This window comes from Thalassophryne amazonica, chromosome 9 (assembly GCF_902500255.1).
Source record: "Thalassophryne amazonica chromosome 9, fThaAma1.1, whole genome shotgun sequence".
NCBI classification, from domain to species: domain Eukaryota; kingdom Metazoa; phylum Chordata; class Actinopteri; order Batrachoidiformes; family Batrachoididae; genus Thalassophryne; species Thalassophryne amazonica.
Window position 1 is genome coordinate 5024863 of NC_047111.1, and position 18758 is coordinate 5043620.

Below are 18758 nucleotides of genomic sequence, written 5' to 3' on the forward strand. Positions count from 1 at the left end.
TTGAGAAATGTGAAGTTAGCGACACCAGCAACCATAGTCAATTGTCTTCCGGGGGCCAGAGCAGGCGACATTGAAGGAAATTTGAAACTGCTGGCTAAGGCTAAGCGTAAATTTGGTAAGATTATAATTCACGTCGGCAGTAATGACACCCGGTTACGCCAATCGGAGGTCACTAAAATTAACATTGAATTGGTGTGTAACTTTGCAAAAACAATGTTGGACTCTGTAGTTTTCTCTGGGCCCCTCCCCAATCGGACCGGGAGTGACATGTTTAGCCGCATGTTCTCCTTGAATTGCTGGCTGTCTGAGTGGTGTTCAAAAAATGAGGTGGGCTTCATAGATAATTGGCAAAGCTTCTGGGGAAAACCTGGTCTTGTTAGGAGAGACGGCATCCATCCCACTTTGGATGGAGCAGCTCTCATTTCTAGAAATCTGGCCAATTTTCTTAAATCCTCCAAACCGTGACTATCCAGGGTTGGGACCAGGAAGCAGAGTTGTAGTCTTACACACCTCTCTGCAGCTTCTCTCCCCCTGCCATCCCCTCATTACCCCATCCCCGTAGAGACGGTGCCTGCTCCCAGACCACCAATAACCAGCAAAAATCTATTTAATCATAAAAATTCAAAAAGAAAAAATAATATAGCACCTTCAACTGCACCACAAACTAAAACAGTTAAATGTGGTCTGTTAAACATTAGGTCTCTCTCTTCTAAGTCCCTGTTAGTAAATGATATAATAATTGATCAACATATTGATTTATTCTGCCTTACAGAAACCTGGTTACAGCAGGATGAATATGTTAGTTTAAATGAGTCAACACCCCCGAGTCACACTAACTGCCAGAATGCTCGTAGCACGGGCCGGGGCGGAGGATTAGCAGCAATCTTCCATTCCAGCTTATTAATTAATCAAAAACCCAGACAGAGCTTTAATTCATTTGAAAGCTTGACTCTTAGTCTTGGATGACCTCTAATTTCCTGCTTTTAAACTCAGATAAAACTGAAGTTATTGTACTTGGCCCCACAAATCTTAGAAACATGGTGTCTAACCAGATCCTTACTCTGGATGGCATTACCCTGACCTCTAGTAACACTGTGAGAAATCTTGGAGTCATTTTTGATCAGGATATGTCATTCAATGCGCATATTAAACAAATATGTAGGACTGCTTTTTTTGCATTTGCGCAATATCTCTAAAATTAGAAAGGTCTTGTCTCAGAGTGATGCTGAAAAACTAATTCATGCATTTATTTCTTCTAGGCTGGACTATTGTAATTCATTATTATCAGGTTGTCCTAAAAGTTCCCTGAAAAGCCTTCAGTTAATTCAAAATGCTGCAGCTAGAGTACTGACGGAGACTAGAAGGAGAGAGCATATCTCACCCATATTGGCCTCTCTTCATTGGCTTCCTGTTAATTCTAGGATAGAATTTAAAATTCTTCTTCTTACTTATAAGGTTTTGAATAATCAGGTCCCATCTTATCTTAGGGACCTCATAGTACCATATCACCCCAATAGAGCGCTTCGCTCTCAGACTGCAGGCTTACTTGTAGTTCCTAGGGTTTGTAAGAGTAGAATGGGAGGCAGAGCCTTCAGCTTTCAGGCTCCTCTCCTGTGGAACCAGCTCCCAATTCAGATCAGGGAGACAGACACCCTCTCTACTTTTAAGAGCATGTCTTTTTCCTGGTTCTCTCCCTCAGCCCCAACCAGTCCCAGCAGAAGACTGCCCCTCCCTGAGCCTGGTTCTGCTGGAGGTTTCTTCCTGTTAAAAGGGAGTTTTTCCTTCCCACTGTCGCCAAGTGCTTGCTCACAGGGGGTCGTTTTGACCGTTGGGGTTTTTCTGTAATTATTGTATGGCCTTGCCTTACAATATAAGGCGCCTTGGGGCAGCTGTTTGTTGTGATTTGGTGCTATATAAATGAAATTCATTTGATTTGATTTGTACAAACTGAAACTCACCTTTGTCACTATTCTTGCTGTTTTTACCCCATAACTCCAGAACATTCATTCGTAGATAGCCCAAACTATACCATTTTGGAATCGTTATGATCAGACAAATAATGTGGTATAGGATTCAATATGATGAGAGCATTTTCAGTTTTTGACCCCTGTGTAAATCCCCAATTGACCCCTATCTGGCTGCCTTTTAAAAATTCAAGTGGCAAGCGGGTTTTTTCAAAAGACTAATGTTTAAGGAGTATTTCTCCCAAATTTGGTGCTTGTTTCTCCATTTGAACGATTGCTTCAGTTATCTGCTGCACTAGTATAGTTTTCAATATGATTGGAGCATTTTTAAATGTTGACCCCTGTGTACTCCCTACCTGTTGAAAATTAAAGTGGCCAGCCAGTTTTTTTTCCAAAACACTAATGTGTAAACGTGGTGCTTGCGTCACCATTTGAAGGATTGTTTCAGTCATCTGCTGCACTAAAAAGCAGCGGCACTGCTGAAATAGTGGTTCAGTTATTCACCGATAGGCGGCGCTGTAGGTTGGATGCGCACTTCTGGGAGGACGCTCAGGAAACCGGAAGCTTCTTCTCTTTGGCGAAAACAACGTTGGTGCTGCTAATGTGGACGTCAACAAGCACGTAGTTTATAAAAGAACACTCTTGTCATAGTAGGTGAAGTACAGTAGTGAGTGTAAACATTATTCCATGGCTTTCCGATTAAGCGGGCGGATTTTCAGGCATTCCACCGTTTTCTCCGGACGGGTCGTGTCTGCTCGACAAGAGCCTCCGTCCTGGTTCCTCACAGCAGGTCAGTCTGAAACCTCTTCAGGGTATTAACATGTCGCTCCATTAGAAAGGTTATATCTGAAAATAAATTGTTATAGTTGTAGCTGTAAACTAGAAGACGCACTCGTCGAATACCTCCGCCATTTATGTCCTTAAGTGGCGACAGGGGGCGCTGTCTCACCTAAGTGCAAATAACGTAGAAATCAAAATTCAAAGGTATTTCTGGATTTCAGTCTACCTCAGTCTAATGTCAGTGCTCTCTTCATCCAGATCTTATATGATCATCCCAAATCAGATGTATATAATAACTTTCAAATAGGTCAAAAACGGCTAATTGATTATTGCCTCATCATCGCAAAAAAGCTACTCTTGATGTCATGGAAAGGACCGTCAGTTGCAAATGTTAAAATGTGGCTGAGAGACCTCATCAATACATTACATTTAAAGAAGATTCATTACTGAAAGATAAACTGCAATGTTTTCGGAAAGTGTGGCAACCTCTTATTGAATATCTGCAAAATGTGCCTATGTGATATATGTAAGAATGAACCTGCTCCACAACTGTTTAAATGTTCTATGTCATGTATTTGTGTTTGTAATTTCATTTACCCTCTATGTAAAAATATGAGCATTACTAAAGATATACAATTCAAACTGTGAAATACATTCTGCTCAATAAAAATATTTGACATAATATTATATGATCATCCCATCAGGTTTTTATAGATCAGCTGAAAATTAAATGAGTTTGTCCTCGTGATACGATGATCATTCTTTTGTTTTGTGGCGAAGGGCTGAAAGCATTTTGAGCAAATAAATGCTTATCTTATTTGCCCAACCGTGATCATGTATTTGACATGTTTTGTGCATCTAAACTACGTTTTTTACACCACTTTTTAAGGCTCTATTGTGGCGTATGTTTGACACATTTAACGGCGCCATCTTGAATTAGTGCGAAAACACCGCAATAGATGAAAACAGACAAACTTCATAAGCATTTTGAACGGAAGCCTGTTAATGATGACGAAACATTTTTTGAACAAAATGCTGCTTCTTGGCTGTAAGATGGTGTTAGTTTGACACTGTTCCCTCGGTGTGATGAACCAAACAGAACCACTTTAGATCACCGCTCTTCCGCGGGCTGTGAACCCTCCCGCAGCCGGTAAGAAAATATTTGCCTTTTTTCCCTCCCGTGTTCAAACTGGAACTCATTGGTCGGTTGTGGTTGGGCGTATATCAAATCAAATCAATTTTATTTCTATAGTGCCAAATCACAACAAACAGTTGCCCCAAGGCGCTTTATATTGTAAGGCAAAAGCCATACAATAATTACAGAAAAACCCCAATGGTCAAAACGATCCCCTATGAGCAAGCACTTTGCAACAGTGGGAAGGAAAACTCCCTTTTAACAGGAAGAAACCTCCAGCAGAACCAGGCTCAGAGAGGGGCAGTCTTCTGCTGGGACTGGTTGGGGCTGCGGGGAGAGAATCAGGAAAAAGACATGCTGGGGAAGAGACCAGAGATCAATCACTAATCATTAAATGCAGAGTGGTGCATACAGAGCAAAAAGAGAAAGAAACACTCAGTGCATCATGGGAACCCCCCAGCAGTCTAAGTCTATAGCAGCATAACTAAGGGATGGTTCAGGGTCTCCCTAATCCGAATTGGGAGCTGGTTCCACAGGAGAGGAGCCTGAAAGCTGAAGGCTCTGCCTCCCATTCTACTCTTACAAACCCTAGGAACTACAAGTAAGCCTGCAGTCTGAGAGGGAAGCGCTCTATTGGGGTGATATGGTACAATGAGGTCCCTAAGATAAGATGGGACCTGATTGTTCAAAACCTTATAAGTAAGAAGAAGAATTTTAAATTATATTCTGGAATTAACAGGGAGCCAATGAAGAGAGGCCAATATGGGTGAAATATGCTCTCTCCTTCTAGTCCCTGTCAGTACTCTAGCTGCAGCATTTTGAATTAACTGAAGGCTTTTCAGCGAACTTTTAGGACAACCTGATAATAATGAATTACAATAGTCCAGCCTAGAAGAAATAAATGCATGAATTAGCTTTTCAGCATCACTCTGAGACAAGACCTTTCTAATTTTAGAGATATTGCGCACATGCAAAAAAGCAGTCCTACATATTTGCTTAATATGCGCATTGAAGGACATATCCTGATCAAAAATGACTCCAAGATTTCTCACAGTATTACTGGAGGTCAGGGTAATGCCATCCAGAGTAAGGATCTGGTTAGACACCATGTTTCTAAGATTTGTGGGGCCAAGTACAATAAGTTCAGTTTTATCTGAGTTTAAAAGCAGGAAATTAGAGGTCATCCATGTCTGTGTCTGAAAGACATTCCTGCAGTTTAACTTATTGGTGTGTGTCCTCTGGCTTCATGGATAGATAAAGCTGGGTATCATCTGCGTAACAATGAAAATTTAAGCAATGCTTTCTAATAATACTGCCTAAGGGAAGCATGCATAAAGTGAATAAAATCGGTCCTAGCACAGAACCTTGTGGAACTCCATAATTAACCTTAGTCCGTGAAGAAGACTCCCAATTTACGTGAACAAATTGTAATCTATTAGATAAATATGATTCAAACCACTGCAGCACAGTGCCTTTAATACCTATGGCATGCTCTAATCTCTGTAATAACATTTTATGGTCAACAGTATCAAAAGCTGCACTGAGGTCTAACAGGATGAGCACAGAGATGAGTCCACTGTCTGAGGCCATAAGAAGATCATTTGTAACCTTCACTAATGCTGTTTCTGTACTATGATGAATTCTGAAACCTGACTGAAACTCTTCAAATAGACCATTCCCCTGCAGATGATCAGTCTGCTGTTTTACAATACCCTTTCAAGAATTTTTGAGAGAAAAGGAAGGTTGGAGATTGGCCTATAATTAGCTAAGATAGCTGGGTCAAGTGATGGCTTTTTAAGTAATGGTTTAATTGCTGCCACCTTAAAAGCCTGTGGTACATAGTCAACTAATAAAGATAGATTGATCATATTTAAGATCGAAGCATTAATTAATGGTAGGGCTTCCTTGAGCAGCCTGGTAGGAATGGGGTCTAATAGACATGTTGATGGTTTGGAGGAAGTGACTAATGAAAGTAACTCAGACAGAACAATCGGAGAGAAAGAGTCTAACCAAATACCAGCATTACTGAAAGCAGCCGAACATAAAGATATGTCTTTGGGATGGTTATGAATCATTTTTTCTCTAATAGTTAAAATTTTATTTGAAAAGAAAGTCATGAAGTCATTACTAGTTAAAGTTAAAGAAATACTCGGCTCAATAGAGATCTGACTCTTTGTCAGCCTGGCTACAGTGCTGAAAAGAAACCTGGGGTTGTTCTTATTTAAAATGAAGATCTTCTAAATTAGTGAGACGCCATTTCCTCTCCAGCTTACGGGTTATCTGCTTTAAGCTGCGAGTTTGTGAGTTATACCACGGAGTCAGGCACTTCTGATTTAAGACTCTCTTTTTCAGAGGAGCTACAGCATCCAAAGTTGTGCTCAATGAGGATGTAAAGCTATTGACGAGATAATCTATCTCACTCACAGAGTTTAGGTAGCTACTCTGCACTGTGTTGGTATATGGCATTGAAGAACATAACAAATTAAGTAAATTTTGGAAACAATATTGGTAGATGTACATTATCTGCTTTAATGTGTGCTGCTCTGGCTTCTTGAATAAGCTGTGAATGCATTATTTTACTAGGGCTGCAGCTAGTGATTATTTTCATATTTAATTAATCTCTTGATTATTTTCTTTATCAATTGATTAGTTGTTTTATCCGTAAAATGACAGAAAATTGTGAAAAATGCCTGTCAGTGTTTCCCAGAGCCCAAGATGACATCCTCAGATGTCTTGTTTTGTTCACAACCCAAAAATATTCAGGTTATTATCAGAGAGGATGAAAAAAAATTAATATATTAAATTAAAATATTCACTTCTGAGACGCAGGGAAAAAATGTAGCCTTTGAAGTTTTTGTTGTTTTTCAAAAAAGTACTCAAAACTCTTACTTGATCATAAAAGTGGTTGGCAATTAAGTTTGTTGTTAATTAATCATTGATTAATCGTTTCAGCTATATATTTGACTGTGTAATAACATTAACAGCCAAGCACTGCATTTAGTTAGTGATAACATGATGGCAACATCAGCTACTTGATGATAGTGAGGGGAAATAATAAGGGAAATTGTCAGACTGACTTCTTCCAGCTGCTCAGATGTGATGGTTTGCTGCTGTTCTATTTTGCGTTTTATTAATACGACAACTTACACCTTTGTATTATGGGAAATTAAAACTCTGTATTTTTTTGCATGGAGCTGTATATAAGAACTAGAGAGCACAGTAGCGCTGAGCCGTGTGCCGACAAGGATGCGTGGTTGCCATTTTAATTCTGGGCAAGTTAGTGCTTTACGTGCATAGAAGTTCACTTAGTCTCGTCAAGAAACAGGTGGAATATGCCGGAAAGCTGCGCATGTTGGCAAAGCCACAAACGGAGGAACAAGGGAGACAATATTTCCTTCCGTAAGTAAGTGGTTTTGGTTCTTCTTGTCACTTTGTCCTTGATATTTGGATGATAAACAGCTGTATGTCTCCTGCTGTACCTGTGTCGCCCGATGACACTGACCATTAACTCTTCACTTATGTCTAGTTGATATCTTCCACTGCTAGACCAATGTCTAGTTAAGATACTTGTCATTAGTGATTAAAATTGTTCGACAAGACTGGGGATTTTTTTTTTTTTTTTTAAATTTGCACCTTAAAATAATGAGATTATAATGACATGCGCAGTGCCGCTCACAGTCACACCGACACATAGAGATGTGTACACACACCACTGACTTCATGAATGAAACTGCGTCAATAAAGGATAATTGTGTACAAATATAATATGTATATAAATGTATTGTAATGGTTTTAGTAGCCGCGCTGCGTTGAACACAGCAGCAGCTCAGCCTAACAGCGTAGCTTAACAGCGCAGATCCGTGTAACTTTCAACACTAATATTTGGGAATGTGTGTGTCAGAGTAAGTCTAATACTTTCCTGACATAATTTAATGTAATTTCATTTTACTGGCTCGATATCCAGGTCAAAATGGCATTTTAACACGTATTTTGTGAGCATTTTTCTGAGTGTGTTCAGTCGCGGATCTCCATTGAAAATGCATTAACATCCGGGGACTTCGTCAATATTTTGCCCGGTAAGGAGACGTCATGTCGCTGTCCATGAAGGGATGTTTTCGTTTAGTGTGCAGCATTGGAAGTGCACTCTCTAGTTCTAATATACAGCTCCATGATTTTTTTTGACACTTCCTAAAAAGGTTATAGACTAAAGGATCAGTTGTTTAATTTTGAATAAAAAGCCATGGTGAATTGCAGTTGTGCTTGCAACAAAATGATGTTGATGTCATTGCAGGGAGTTGTGAGATCAGACACGGGAGGAATGGGTTTAACCATACACCTGCCTGTTTTATTACATCAGAAGTGTTTCTGAGCAGACTGGTGAAAGGCAGAGTTGCACAAGCAGATGGAAGCTGTGATCGGATTCAGCCCCCAGCTTCAGTTCTTCCTGACAGTGGTAACTCTCCCCCTGCTTCAGAGATCATTTGATCAATTTGAACCCCCCACACACACACACACACACACACGAAAAAGGTCATTGTGCCACCAGTCTCACTTATTAGCTCTCTTCATGGCTGCCATGTTTGCCGTCACTTTTCCTGATGATGACTTTGTTGTTTCAGGTGAAAATCTGTCTCTGTTAGTGAGACATCCAGATCAGCCTGAGAACTCGAAGGTAATCAAAGTGGCAATAATCGGTTCTCCAAATGTTGGCAAGTCCACATTGACCAACCAGCTCCTTGGCACAAAGGTTTAGTTTTTCTTCTTCTTCAGTTGTTACATTATAATTTATTTCAGTGATTTGGGAGTGCGTGTTCACAATATAAAATTAACATTTTTTTGGAAGGTGTTTGCTGTGTCAAACAAAGTCCATACAACCCGGTCACGCAGCCTGGGTGTCTTGACAGAGGACGATACGCAGATAGTAGGAGCTGTTTTCTCTTCAGATGTTTTTATTTATTTATTTTTAAAAGAGGAATTCAGATGTTTTCGTTAAATCTGTGCACCTGTATGTGTTTTTGTAGATTTTACTGGACACACCTGGTGTCACAAGTCCATCAAAGGTCAAAAGGTCCCTGTAGTTTTTTGGATGATATCTTTTTCTTTTGTTTTGTTTTTTTGTTTTTTTTTTTTATGTCTTGATTCCTGAGTCTGTGTGGTATTAACATGAAGGCTGTTCCTCTGCATTCACAGGCATCACCTGGAGAAGTCTATTTTCGTGGATCCCAGGAATACAATGAAGGAAGCCGACTTAAGTATGACTCGTAATTTCTATGTTGCAATACATGTTATGAGTCTGAGCTGTTCTTTAATTTTTTTTTTTTATTATTTTCTGTGAAGGAACTTACATTAAGATTAGGATATATTGGTCTTGGCTGGAGTTAAAAGACTGATCATTTGAATTGTGTCCATCACTAGTTGTAGCCATGGTGGATGTGGCAGACAGGTGGATGCGTCAAAGGCTTGATTTCGAAATGCTGAAATGCCTTGCTCAGAATCCGGACATCCCAGCGGTCCTGGTTCTCAATAAGGTACCCTTTGAAAGAACCATAAAAAAAAAATCTGTCAGTTACATACAGTCTGGTCCATAAGTCACTGGACAGTGACAGTTTTTGTCATTTTTGATTCTGTGCACCAACACAGTGCAGATTAAATGAAACAATATGTGCTTGTAACATAGACTTACTTTGTAGCTTTAATTCAAGTGGTCTCAAAAAGTGTCACATGAACCCTTTAAGAATTATGACCATTTATGTACATGGTGCTCTCAGCCTCTCTGAAGCTCTGAAGGTGTTTCCACTGAACCTCTTCTCTTGTCCAGGTGGATCAGGTGAAGAAAAAAGACAGGCTGCTGGAGGCTACAGTGAACTTAACATGTGGACTGGTGAACGGACGCAAAATCCACATTAGGCCAGTGATCAAACCTCCATGGGCTGAAAGGATGCCAGTTGAGAATCTGGATCCTTCTGAATTATCAGATGTTGAGGATGCCACCACTGGTGTGGAGGACGGTGATGAAACGAAGACTGCGCTGAGTAAAGAGCAGCTGAAGGCTCTGTGGAAACAGCAGGGATGGCCACACTTTAAAGACGTCTTCATGCTTTCTTCTACCAATAGCGAGGAGGTGGAGACGCTGAAGGTAGCTGCAAGATTATCTCAGTGAACAAAACAAAATGCTGGGACGGTAATTCTTGGAATGTTACTTTGTTAAAATGTTTTGGAGTATTTTCTATTTAAGGCTCGACCCTTTTCTAAAAATTATTGTTTAATCTATAAACTCTTTACAAAAAAACATATTTTTCAGAGTACAAGTCATATTTTTTTTTCTAGAGAGGTCCTGTGACTTATATACGGGGGAAAAAAGAAATTGCGTTTCACGACCACAGATTTTCTTTACACTTGAAATGAGAAACACACCATTAAGCTGCCTTTTCGCTTTAAAAACGAGAGTGTTGGAAGCTTCCTTAACAGGGCTTGATTACTAAAACATTCTTTAAACGAGCGATCATCATGGCGTTACTATTTTGAGCTTTTCCTCATGTCGGCTCCAGTTAAAAATTAGCAGTCATGCTCACTTCAAGCAAATACATATGAGTAAATGTCTATCAATTAACAAAGACTGTCTAATGTCACAAAGAACTGTGCCATTTAAAAAAAAAAAAAAAAAAAAAAAAAAAAAAAAAAAGCACAAGAACAGACATTTATGTGGGGGGGGGGGGGGGGTGCTGTTACAGCGCGAACGAAGAGATGTTTGTGCGTGTGTGAGTTACGGCACAAGCAAAAAGACGTTCATTTCCACAGCAATGTGAACAGTAAATGGATAAATGGATGGAGCAGCTCTCATTTCTAGAAATCTGGCCAATTTTCTTAAATCCTCCAAACCGTGACTATCCAGGGTTGGGACCAGGAAGCAGAGTTGTAGTCTTACACACCTCTCTGCAGCTTCTCTCCCCCTGCCATCCCCTCATTACCCCATCCCCGTAGAGACGGTGCCTGCTCCCAGACCACCAATAACCAGCAAAAATCTATTTAAGCATAAAAATTCAAAAAGAAAAAATAATATAGCTCCTTCAACTGCACCACAGACAAAACGGTTAAATGTGGTCTATTAAACATTAGGTCTCTCTCTTCTAAGTCCCTGTTAGTAAATGATATAATAATTGATCAACATATTGATTTATTCTGCCTTACAGAAACCTGGTTACAGCAGGATGAATATGTTAGTTTAAATGAGTCAACACCCCCGAGTCACACTAACTGCCAGAATGCTCGTAGCACGGGCTGAGGCGGAGGATTAGCAGCAATCTTCCATTCCAGCTTATCAATTAATCAAAAACCCAGACAGAGCTTTAATTCATTGGAAAGCTTGACTCTTAGTCTTGTTCATCCAAATTGGAAGTCCCAAAAACCAGTTTTATTTGTTATTATCTATCCTCCACCTGGTCGTTACTGTGAGTTTCTCTGTGAATTTTCAGACCTTTTGTCTGACATAGTGCTTAGCTCAGATAAGATAATTATAGTGGGCGATTTTAACATCCACACAGATGCTGAGAATGACAGTCTCAACACTGCATTTAATCTATTATTAGAGTCAATTGGCTTTGCTCAAAATGTAAATGAGTCCACCCACCACTTTAATCATATCTTAGATCTTGTTCTGACTTATGGTATGGAAATTGAAGACTTAACAGTATTCCCTGAAAACTCCCTTCTGTCTGATCATTTCTTAATAACATTTACATTTACTCTGATGGACTACCCAGCAGTGGGGAATAAGTTTCATTACACTAGAAGTCTTTCAGAAAGCGCTGTAACTAGGTTTAAGGATATGATTCCTTCTTTATGTTCTCTAATGCCATATACCAACACAGTGCAGAGTAGCTACCTAAACTCTGTAAGTGAGATAGAGTATCTCGTCAATAGCTTTACATCCTCATTGAAGACAACTTTGGATGCTGTAGCTCCTCTGGAAAAGAGAGCTTTAAATCAGAAGTGCCTGACTCCGTGGTATAACTCACAAACTCGCAGCTTAAAGCAGATAACCCGTAAGTTGGAGAGGAAATGGCGTCTCACTAATTTAGAAGATCTTCACTTAGCCTGGAAAAAGAGTCTGTTGCTTTATAAAAAAAAGCCCTCCATAAAGCTCGGACATCTTACTACTCATCACTAATTGAAGAAAATAAGAACAACCCCAGGTTTCTTTTCAGCACTGTAGTCAGGCTGACAAAGAGTCAGAGCTCTATTGAGCCGAGTATTCCTTTAACTTTAACTAGTAATGACTTCATGACTTTCTTTGCTAATAAAATTTTAACTATTAGAGAAAAAATTACTCATAACCATCCCAAAGACGTATCATTATCTTTGGCTGCTTTCAGTGATGCCAGTATTTGGTTAGACTCTTTCTCTCCGATTGTTCTGTCTGAGTTACTTTCATTAGTTACTTCCTCCAAACCATCAACATGTCTATTAGACTGCATTCCTACCAGGCTGCTCAAGGAAGCTCTACCATTAATTAATGCTTCGATCTTAAATATGATCAATCTATCTTTATTAGTTGGCTATGTACCACAGGCTTTTAAGGTGGCAGTAATTAAACCATTACTTCAAAAGCCATCACTTGACCCAGCTATCTTAGCTAATTATAGGCCAATCTCCAACCTTCCTTTTCTCTCAAAAATTCTTGAAAGGGTAGTTGTAAAACAGCTAACTGATCATCTGCAGAGGAATGGTCTATTTGAAGAGTTTCAGTCAGGTTTTAGTATTCATCATAGTACAGAAACAGCATTAGTGAAGGTTACAAATGATCTTCTTATGGCCTCAGACAGTGGACTCATCTCTGTGCTTGTTTTGTTAGACCTCAGTGCTGCTTTTGATACTGTTGACCATAAAATTTTATTACAGAGATTAGAGCATGCCATAGGTATTAAAGGCACTGCGCTGCAGTGGTTTGAATCATATTTATCTAATAGATTACAATTTGTTCATGTATATGGGGAATCTTCTTCACAGACTAAGGTTAATTATGGAGTTCCACAAGGTTCTGTGCTAGGACCAATTTTATTCACTTTATACATGCTTCCCTTAGGCAGTATTATTAGACGGCATTGCTTAAATTTTCATTGTTACGCAGATGATACCCAGCTTTGTCTATCCATGAAGCCAGAGGACACACACCAATTAGCTAAACTGCAGGATTGTCTTACAGACATAAAGACATGGATGACCTCTAATTTCCTGCTTTTAAACTCAGATAAAACTGAAGTTATTGTACTTGGCCCCACAAATCTTAGAAACATGGTGTCTAACCAGATCCTTACTCTGGATGGCATTACCCTGACCTCTAGTAATACTGTGAGAAATCTTGGAGTCATTTTTGATCAGGATATGTCATTCAATGCGCATATTAAACAAATATGTAGGACTGCTTTTTTGCATTTGCGCAATATCTCTAAAATTAGAAAGGTCTTGTCTCAGAGTGATGCTGAAAAACTAATTCATGCATTTATTTCCTCTAGGCTGGACTATTGTAATTCATTATATTATTCTTTTCCTTATTAGGTTTTTCCTTCCCACTGTTGCCAAGTGCTTGCTCACAGGGGGTCGTTTTGACCGTTGGGGTTTTTCCGTAATTATTGTATGGCCTTGCCTTACAATATAAAGCACATTGGGGCAACTGTTTGTTGTGATTTGGCGCTATATAAATAAAATTGATTGATTGATTGATTTTTTTCTCTTAAAGAGGCATTTTTGGACCAATATGACTTATACTCTGGAAAATACACTAAATACATTGGTGGCTTTCTTTTGTATTAACTCTTGAAATACAGGAATATATCTGATTTATGACCCAACTCCTGCATACAAAGACAGCAAGATCATCTAATGTCAAACATTTGTTGTATCTGTTATTGTAGAACTATTTGAAGCGTGCAGCTAAGCCTGGGGCCTGGCAGTACCACAGCCAGGTCCTGACTGACCAGACTCCTGAGGAGGTTTGTCTCAACACCATCAGAGAGAAACTTCTGGAGCATCTAAACCAGGAGGTTCCATATGCCATCACACAGGTGAAGCCACGCCTGCTCTTTCATCATCTGTGATTTCCTCATATTTGGTCCTACACATAGCGAGAGTGAAATACAGTAAGGCCTGGAACACACTGCAAGCATCACGTGCACATTGCCTCGGACACGCAGCAGTCGTGCTTGTATTTAAACCGGGCTGCGGTTGTGTTGCATCGCTGCTCAGTCTTTTCCCATCTTTTGTTTTTAATAATGACTTTTATTTCATGCTCTGTGTCTTCTGTGGTGTTTTTTTTTTTTTTTTTTGATGTCATTGTTACAGGGTGCAGTCAATTTGGGCTTTTTTTTTTTTTTTTTTTTTTTTAGCTCACCAGGACAAAAGGTCCAGTGGGCTTATGCCATAGGTCACCTGTCTGGCGTTGACCTGTGTAAACATCTCCGAAACCGCTAGACCAATGAATCTAAAACTTGGGGTGCATGTTTCTACCCATGAGGACACCAAAGTTTGTTCGAATGCGCAGCCGAATATGGCGCCATCTTGACAATCTCATATATAGCCATTTGTCAGCCATTTATGAAGCAATTGAGCTGAAAGTTGCTACATGGGTAGCAATCAGCAAGCCCAAAAACATATCTGATGGGTTTTACAAATTTTTAGATCGCCTGCACCACAAATTTCCACAAATTTAAAACCCATGTTTCTAAACTGCTAATTTATTCAGTCAATAAAATTCCAGTGGTGTTGTTTGAATGCACTGCTCTTGAGAGCCTTAAAGGGAGATCTAATTTAGTGGAACAATAAGGTAAGTCATCAATTATTCACTTTATGTTTGTTTCGCGCTTGAGTCCTAATATAACTGCCAAAAATAGCATCCTGGGGCTTTCCCACGAGCCCATCCAAAAAAAAGTATAACATGACTAAGGCCAATAGTGGAGTTTATGTGTTCCCTATTCCCTATGTGTTCCTATATTCATATCTTACAGTGTCTAGCACCTTGCTAGTAAATTTAAAAATTGACCCTCACATATTGGTGACCCCTTTTCATAAAATGACCCATTTATGACTCGTCACGTCAGAAAGACTTCTCAAACCAGAAGTCCACATTTGAAATTATTTCTGAAATGTTGTTTATCATAGATTAAATTATTATTTTTCATCATTATTTGGTCTCATTTATGAAATGCTTTTTGTAACCTTTCCACTCTTCTGTTTCTGACGTTTAGTGAACTACATGTTAGTTGACGTGTTTATTTGTAGAAATGCAACAAAGCAAATCTGGGGACACATAAAGTTTTTTTGAGGGGGGAGGTGAATATTCTAAAAATGTCATTATTTTGACTTCCGGCTTCCCCTTGCAAGGTATATTGTAGCAATACTACAAAGCCAAAGAATTCTGGGATGTGTAGTAACATTTACCTTATTTGAATGTAGTAACTGTTGTCTCTCTGTTGATATTTAAATGTCTTTATTGTTTTCAGTCAATTCAGACGTGGGAACAGAGAGAAACTGGAGAGCTGGATATATGTGTCGAGCTTCACATCAAGAAAGACTCTCACATGGTACGTTGCACACTGTACTGTTACCGATTTCCTTCAAGGATTTTTTTTCTTCAGTTTGTCAGCTTGTCAACAGGATTAAAAAAAAAAAAAAAAAAAGTTGAATGAGGTCTGACCCATAACTAGTAACTGGAGTTAAAGGTTCATCAGACCACATGTGAAGGAGAATCCAGTAAAGAGACACCATATAAGCGATTAGGAGATTTTATGGAGGGTCCAGATCCTAATATGGATTTAGAACCAGACTTGACTGTGGCTTTAACTTTGTGTTAGCGGGTAGGCAGCGGGTATGTTGCTGTGCTGCGGGTAAACCTGTTGCTAGAGGCCTTGGGTTTTGGCCTCCTAACAAGGAGGACAAAACCTTGTCATGCTCCATTTCTCAGCTGTACAACACAGGAATGACCCAGAACAACAGAGCTTAACCAAATGTTTTGTTTTTGTTAGAGCCCGACCGATATATCGGCTGGCCAATATTATCGGCCGATATAAGCCCTTTTCAAAGTACTCACTATCAGCTGAAATTTTGCCGATAGAACGCCGATAATTTCTCATAAACAGAACAGTTACTGAAATAATGTTTGTGTCGGCAGTGTAAAATGACCTTGCACCGTTTGTCCAGTAGATGGAGCTCTGACTCCATTCAACTGAGAGCTGCTTACACCCCTGCTTAAATGTGTTCATCACCGGTCTCTGTAGTTCGCTGTCACACTGCACTGATCGGCTGACAAAAGCACACAAGTAAGTTTATAAGGATGTTGTTTGTAATAACTTTGCGATTACATTCACCCCACATTTCTCCCGTTTCGGTTCAACTCAGTTTGATTGTAGTAATGTGTGAAATGTACTTCATTGCGTCGGTCACGCTTTTTATTAAGCCCGCGCTGTGTAGACCTTATTTCTAGCATGAAAAACTTTGGTTTACTGCTAAGAGCAGGGGTGGCCAAGTTCGGTCCTCGAGAGCCACATTCCTGACACTCTTAGTTGTCTCCCTGCTCCAACACACCTGAATCCATTGAAAGGCTCATTAAAAGTCTGCTAACAAGTCTTTCATTGGATTCAGGTATGTTGGAGCAGGGAGACAACTAAGAGTGTCAGGAATGTGGCTCTCGAGGACCGAAATTGGCCACTCCTGGCTAAGAGGTTAAAACATTCAGATTCACTGGTCGTCCAGAAGGGTTCTGGGAATTACTGCCATTCGCCATTAAACCTCTGGGGCCGACGCCGTCGTATATGATGGCTGGGACCAAGCTTTACTAAATTGTAAATAACTTTTTAATGATATGAGATAGAAACTTACTTTTTTTGTTTTTTTGCTGAAAAGCTAACTCAGCGGACTTTTGATCCACCGTTGGCCATGTTGGTACTCCTGATAGAAGATGTGTGATGACGTGCGCAATGTGAGTGTCCAATCGGAATTGGTTCTCCATCACATGGTTTTCCAAAATCCAATCGTAGGGCAGACTTACCTCATGTGATATGGCAAAGATGGTTTTCAGGAGTGATATGTTACTAGTTGGCCCGTTTGAATAGCCCCCTAACTGCTCCAATTGCATTTTTGCATTTTTTTAACTTGAAAATTCTTCTCTGTTATAAAGTTAATCAATATGAGGACAAAGCCATATTTGGGATTGTTGCAGGGAAAAATGAACACACGTGTGTCATAGATATTTTGAGCAGGTGTGGTTTAAGTTACATGTAGCTTGAAATGAGCTTATTTATCAGCTTTTTCATTTCCAAAGGTGATGTCTACACCACAGAAGTTCAGCGCCATCATGTGGCTAAAAATCATCCTCACATAAGTCCTGAAAAGTAGGAAAGTACAGTTTGAATCGTAAATATTTAGACCTGAAACAATGGTCTGACAATTATTTTGATAATCAGTGAAATAATTTATCAAGTGAAAATGTAGAACAATCTTATATTCCAGCTTCTTCAATTAATGTGATTTTATTCCCTTTGTTTGTTTGTTTGTTGATTAAATTAAATCCATATTCCTGCCTGTGGCACCTCAATAATGCACTTTGTTTTTGATGCTATTCTGGTTTTTCTGTTTCTTCAGCTTGGTACAACTTTGTGTTAACCTTGTAACTGTTAGAATGGTCGAAGCGTCACCCCTCTGAGTCTGGTCTGCTTGAGGTTTCTTCCTCAGGGAGTTTTTTCTTCTTACCACTGTCGCCTCTGTGCTTGCTCAGGGGGGTTGGTAAGATTAGACCTTACTTATGTGAGGCACCTTGAGGCAGCTTTGTTGTGATTTTTGGTATATAAATATCCTACTAACAGAAGTGGGTTTTTGACCGTGTGTCCACTGGGACCTGACTTTGCTGCGTTTCTGTCTGCAGAGTGTGGTGATTGGCGCGGCCGGACAGAAGATAGCACAGATGGCCCAAGAAGCCACTGAGGACCTGAGCCAGATTTTCCTGCGACATGTGAGGCTGAAGCTAATAGCCAAGTTGCAGAAATAAAGACAAAACGGATTCTGTTGTCTGCAGTGGGTATGATCTCACGAGGAGTCGGACGTAGACCTGCAACGTGTCAAATATTCTGCATACGCACTTCTCACTGACCTTTGACCTATGAAAGATCTGTTTTGCTACACCAGAAATGTTCTGAACCTCAGCTCATCGGCCCTGTAAGGTTTTCATTCGAAACTACAATGTGTGGGATTGATGTATCTTTACTGAAACTTAAAGTAGGTTGCCAAATATCACAACGCTGCAGTATGTAGATTTAGGGTTGTTTATTGGCAGAGGTGGAACGTCGCGTTCATCAGCTCCTGTTCATCATCGTACAACAACAAATCCATGTCTTCTGAACTTTCACTTACCAGCTGTCACAAGAGAAGGCAAAAAAGAAGCAAAAACATGAAGGGAAAAGAAATTGTGACTTGGTGAAGGCATGATGCTATCTGCAACCTCACCACTAGATGACACTAAAATCCTACACACTGTAGCTTTAAATTTGAAATACACCTGATCTGGTGTAAAATGAATAAATGCTACATTCATCCTTTTTCAGCACATTTTGTCAAAATGTTTGTTTGTTTTTTAAGAAATCCTGCTCACAAAAATAAGATTACAACACAACCTGAAGCCTGTTTATCTTTTCAAGTCAGAAACTGAGAAATGCAGCTTTTATTGTTATTTATTGAAGCGTCTTGGCCACAGTGAGTTTTTGAATCCGTTATGACACAGAGTGGTCAGGGTTTGGATCATGTTTTAATGGCAGGTGAACTGGTTTAGCACTGGTTTATCTTTAGATGGCAGTTGCCTTGTGCACACAGGCTGAAGATAAACGTGCACATTGGTT

The 18758-nt window shown here is 39.7% G+C and overlaps 1 protein-coding gene across 1 annotated transcript; it reads left to right on the forward strand.

Moving 5' to 3' along the window:
- The first annotated feature begins 2529 nt into the window (after positions 1–2529).
- Positions 2530–18487, forward strand: eral1 (Era-like 12S mitochondrial rRNA chaperone 1). Its single transcript, XM_034177519.1, has 11 exons — positions 2530–2754; positions 8171–8332; positions 8499–8626; positions 8723–8800; positions 8901–8947; positions 9070–9131; positions 9295–9407; positions 9698–10015; positions 13791–13940; positions 15375–15455; positions 17792–18487. Exons 1-11 carry the CDS (start codon positions 2652–2654, stop codon positions 17912–17914), a joined length of 1365 nt encoding a protein of 454 aa, XP_034033410.1. The 5' UTR covers positions 2530–2651; the 3' UTR covers positions 17915–18487.
- The last annotated feature ends 271 nt before the right edge of the window (positions 18488–18758 follow it).

What these genes read in the sequence shown, in the direction of transcription:
- eral1 (XM_034177519.1), top strand. Translation starts at nt 2,652, where the DNA reads ATGGCTTTCCGATTAAGCGGGCGGATTTTCAGGCATTCCACCGTTTTC. An exon ending in CAGAGGACGATACGCAGATA is followed by an intron (nt 8,801 to 8,900) that starts GTAGGAGCTGTT and finishes GTGTTTTTGTAG; the next exon opens with ATTTTACTGGACACACCTGG. An exon ending in CGGTCCTGGTTCTCAATAAG is followed by an intron (nt 9,408 to 9,697) that starts GTACCCTTTGAA and finishes TCTCTTGTCCAG; the next exon opens with GTGGATCAGGTGAAGAAAAA.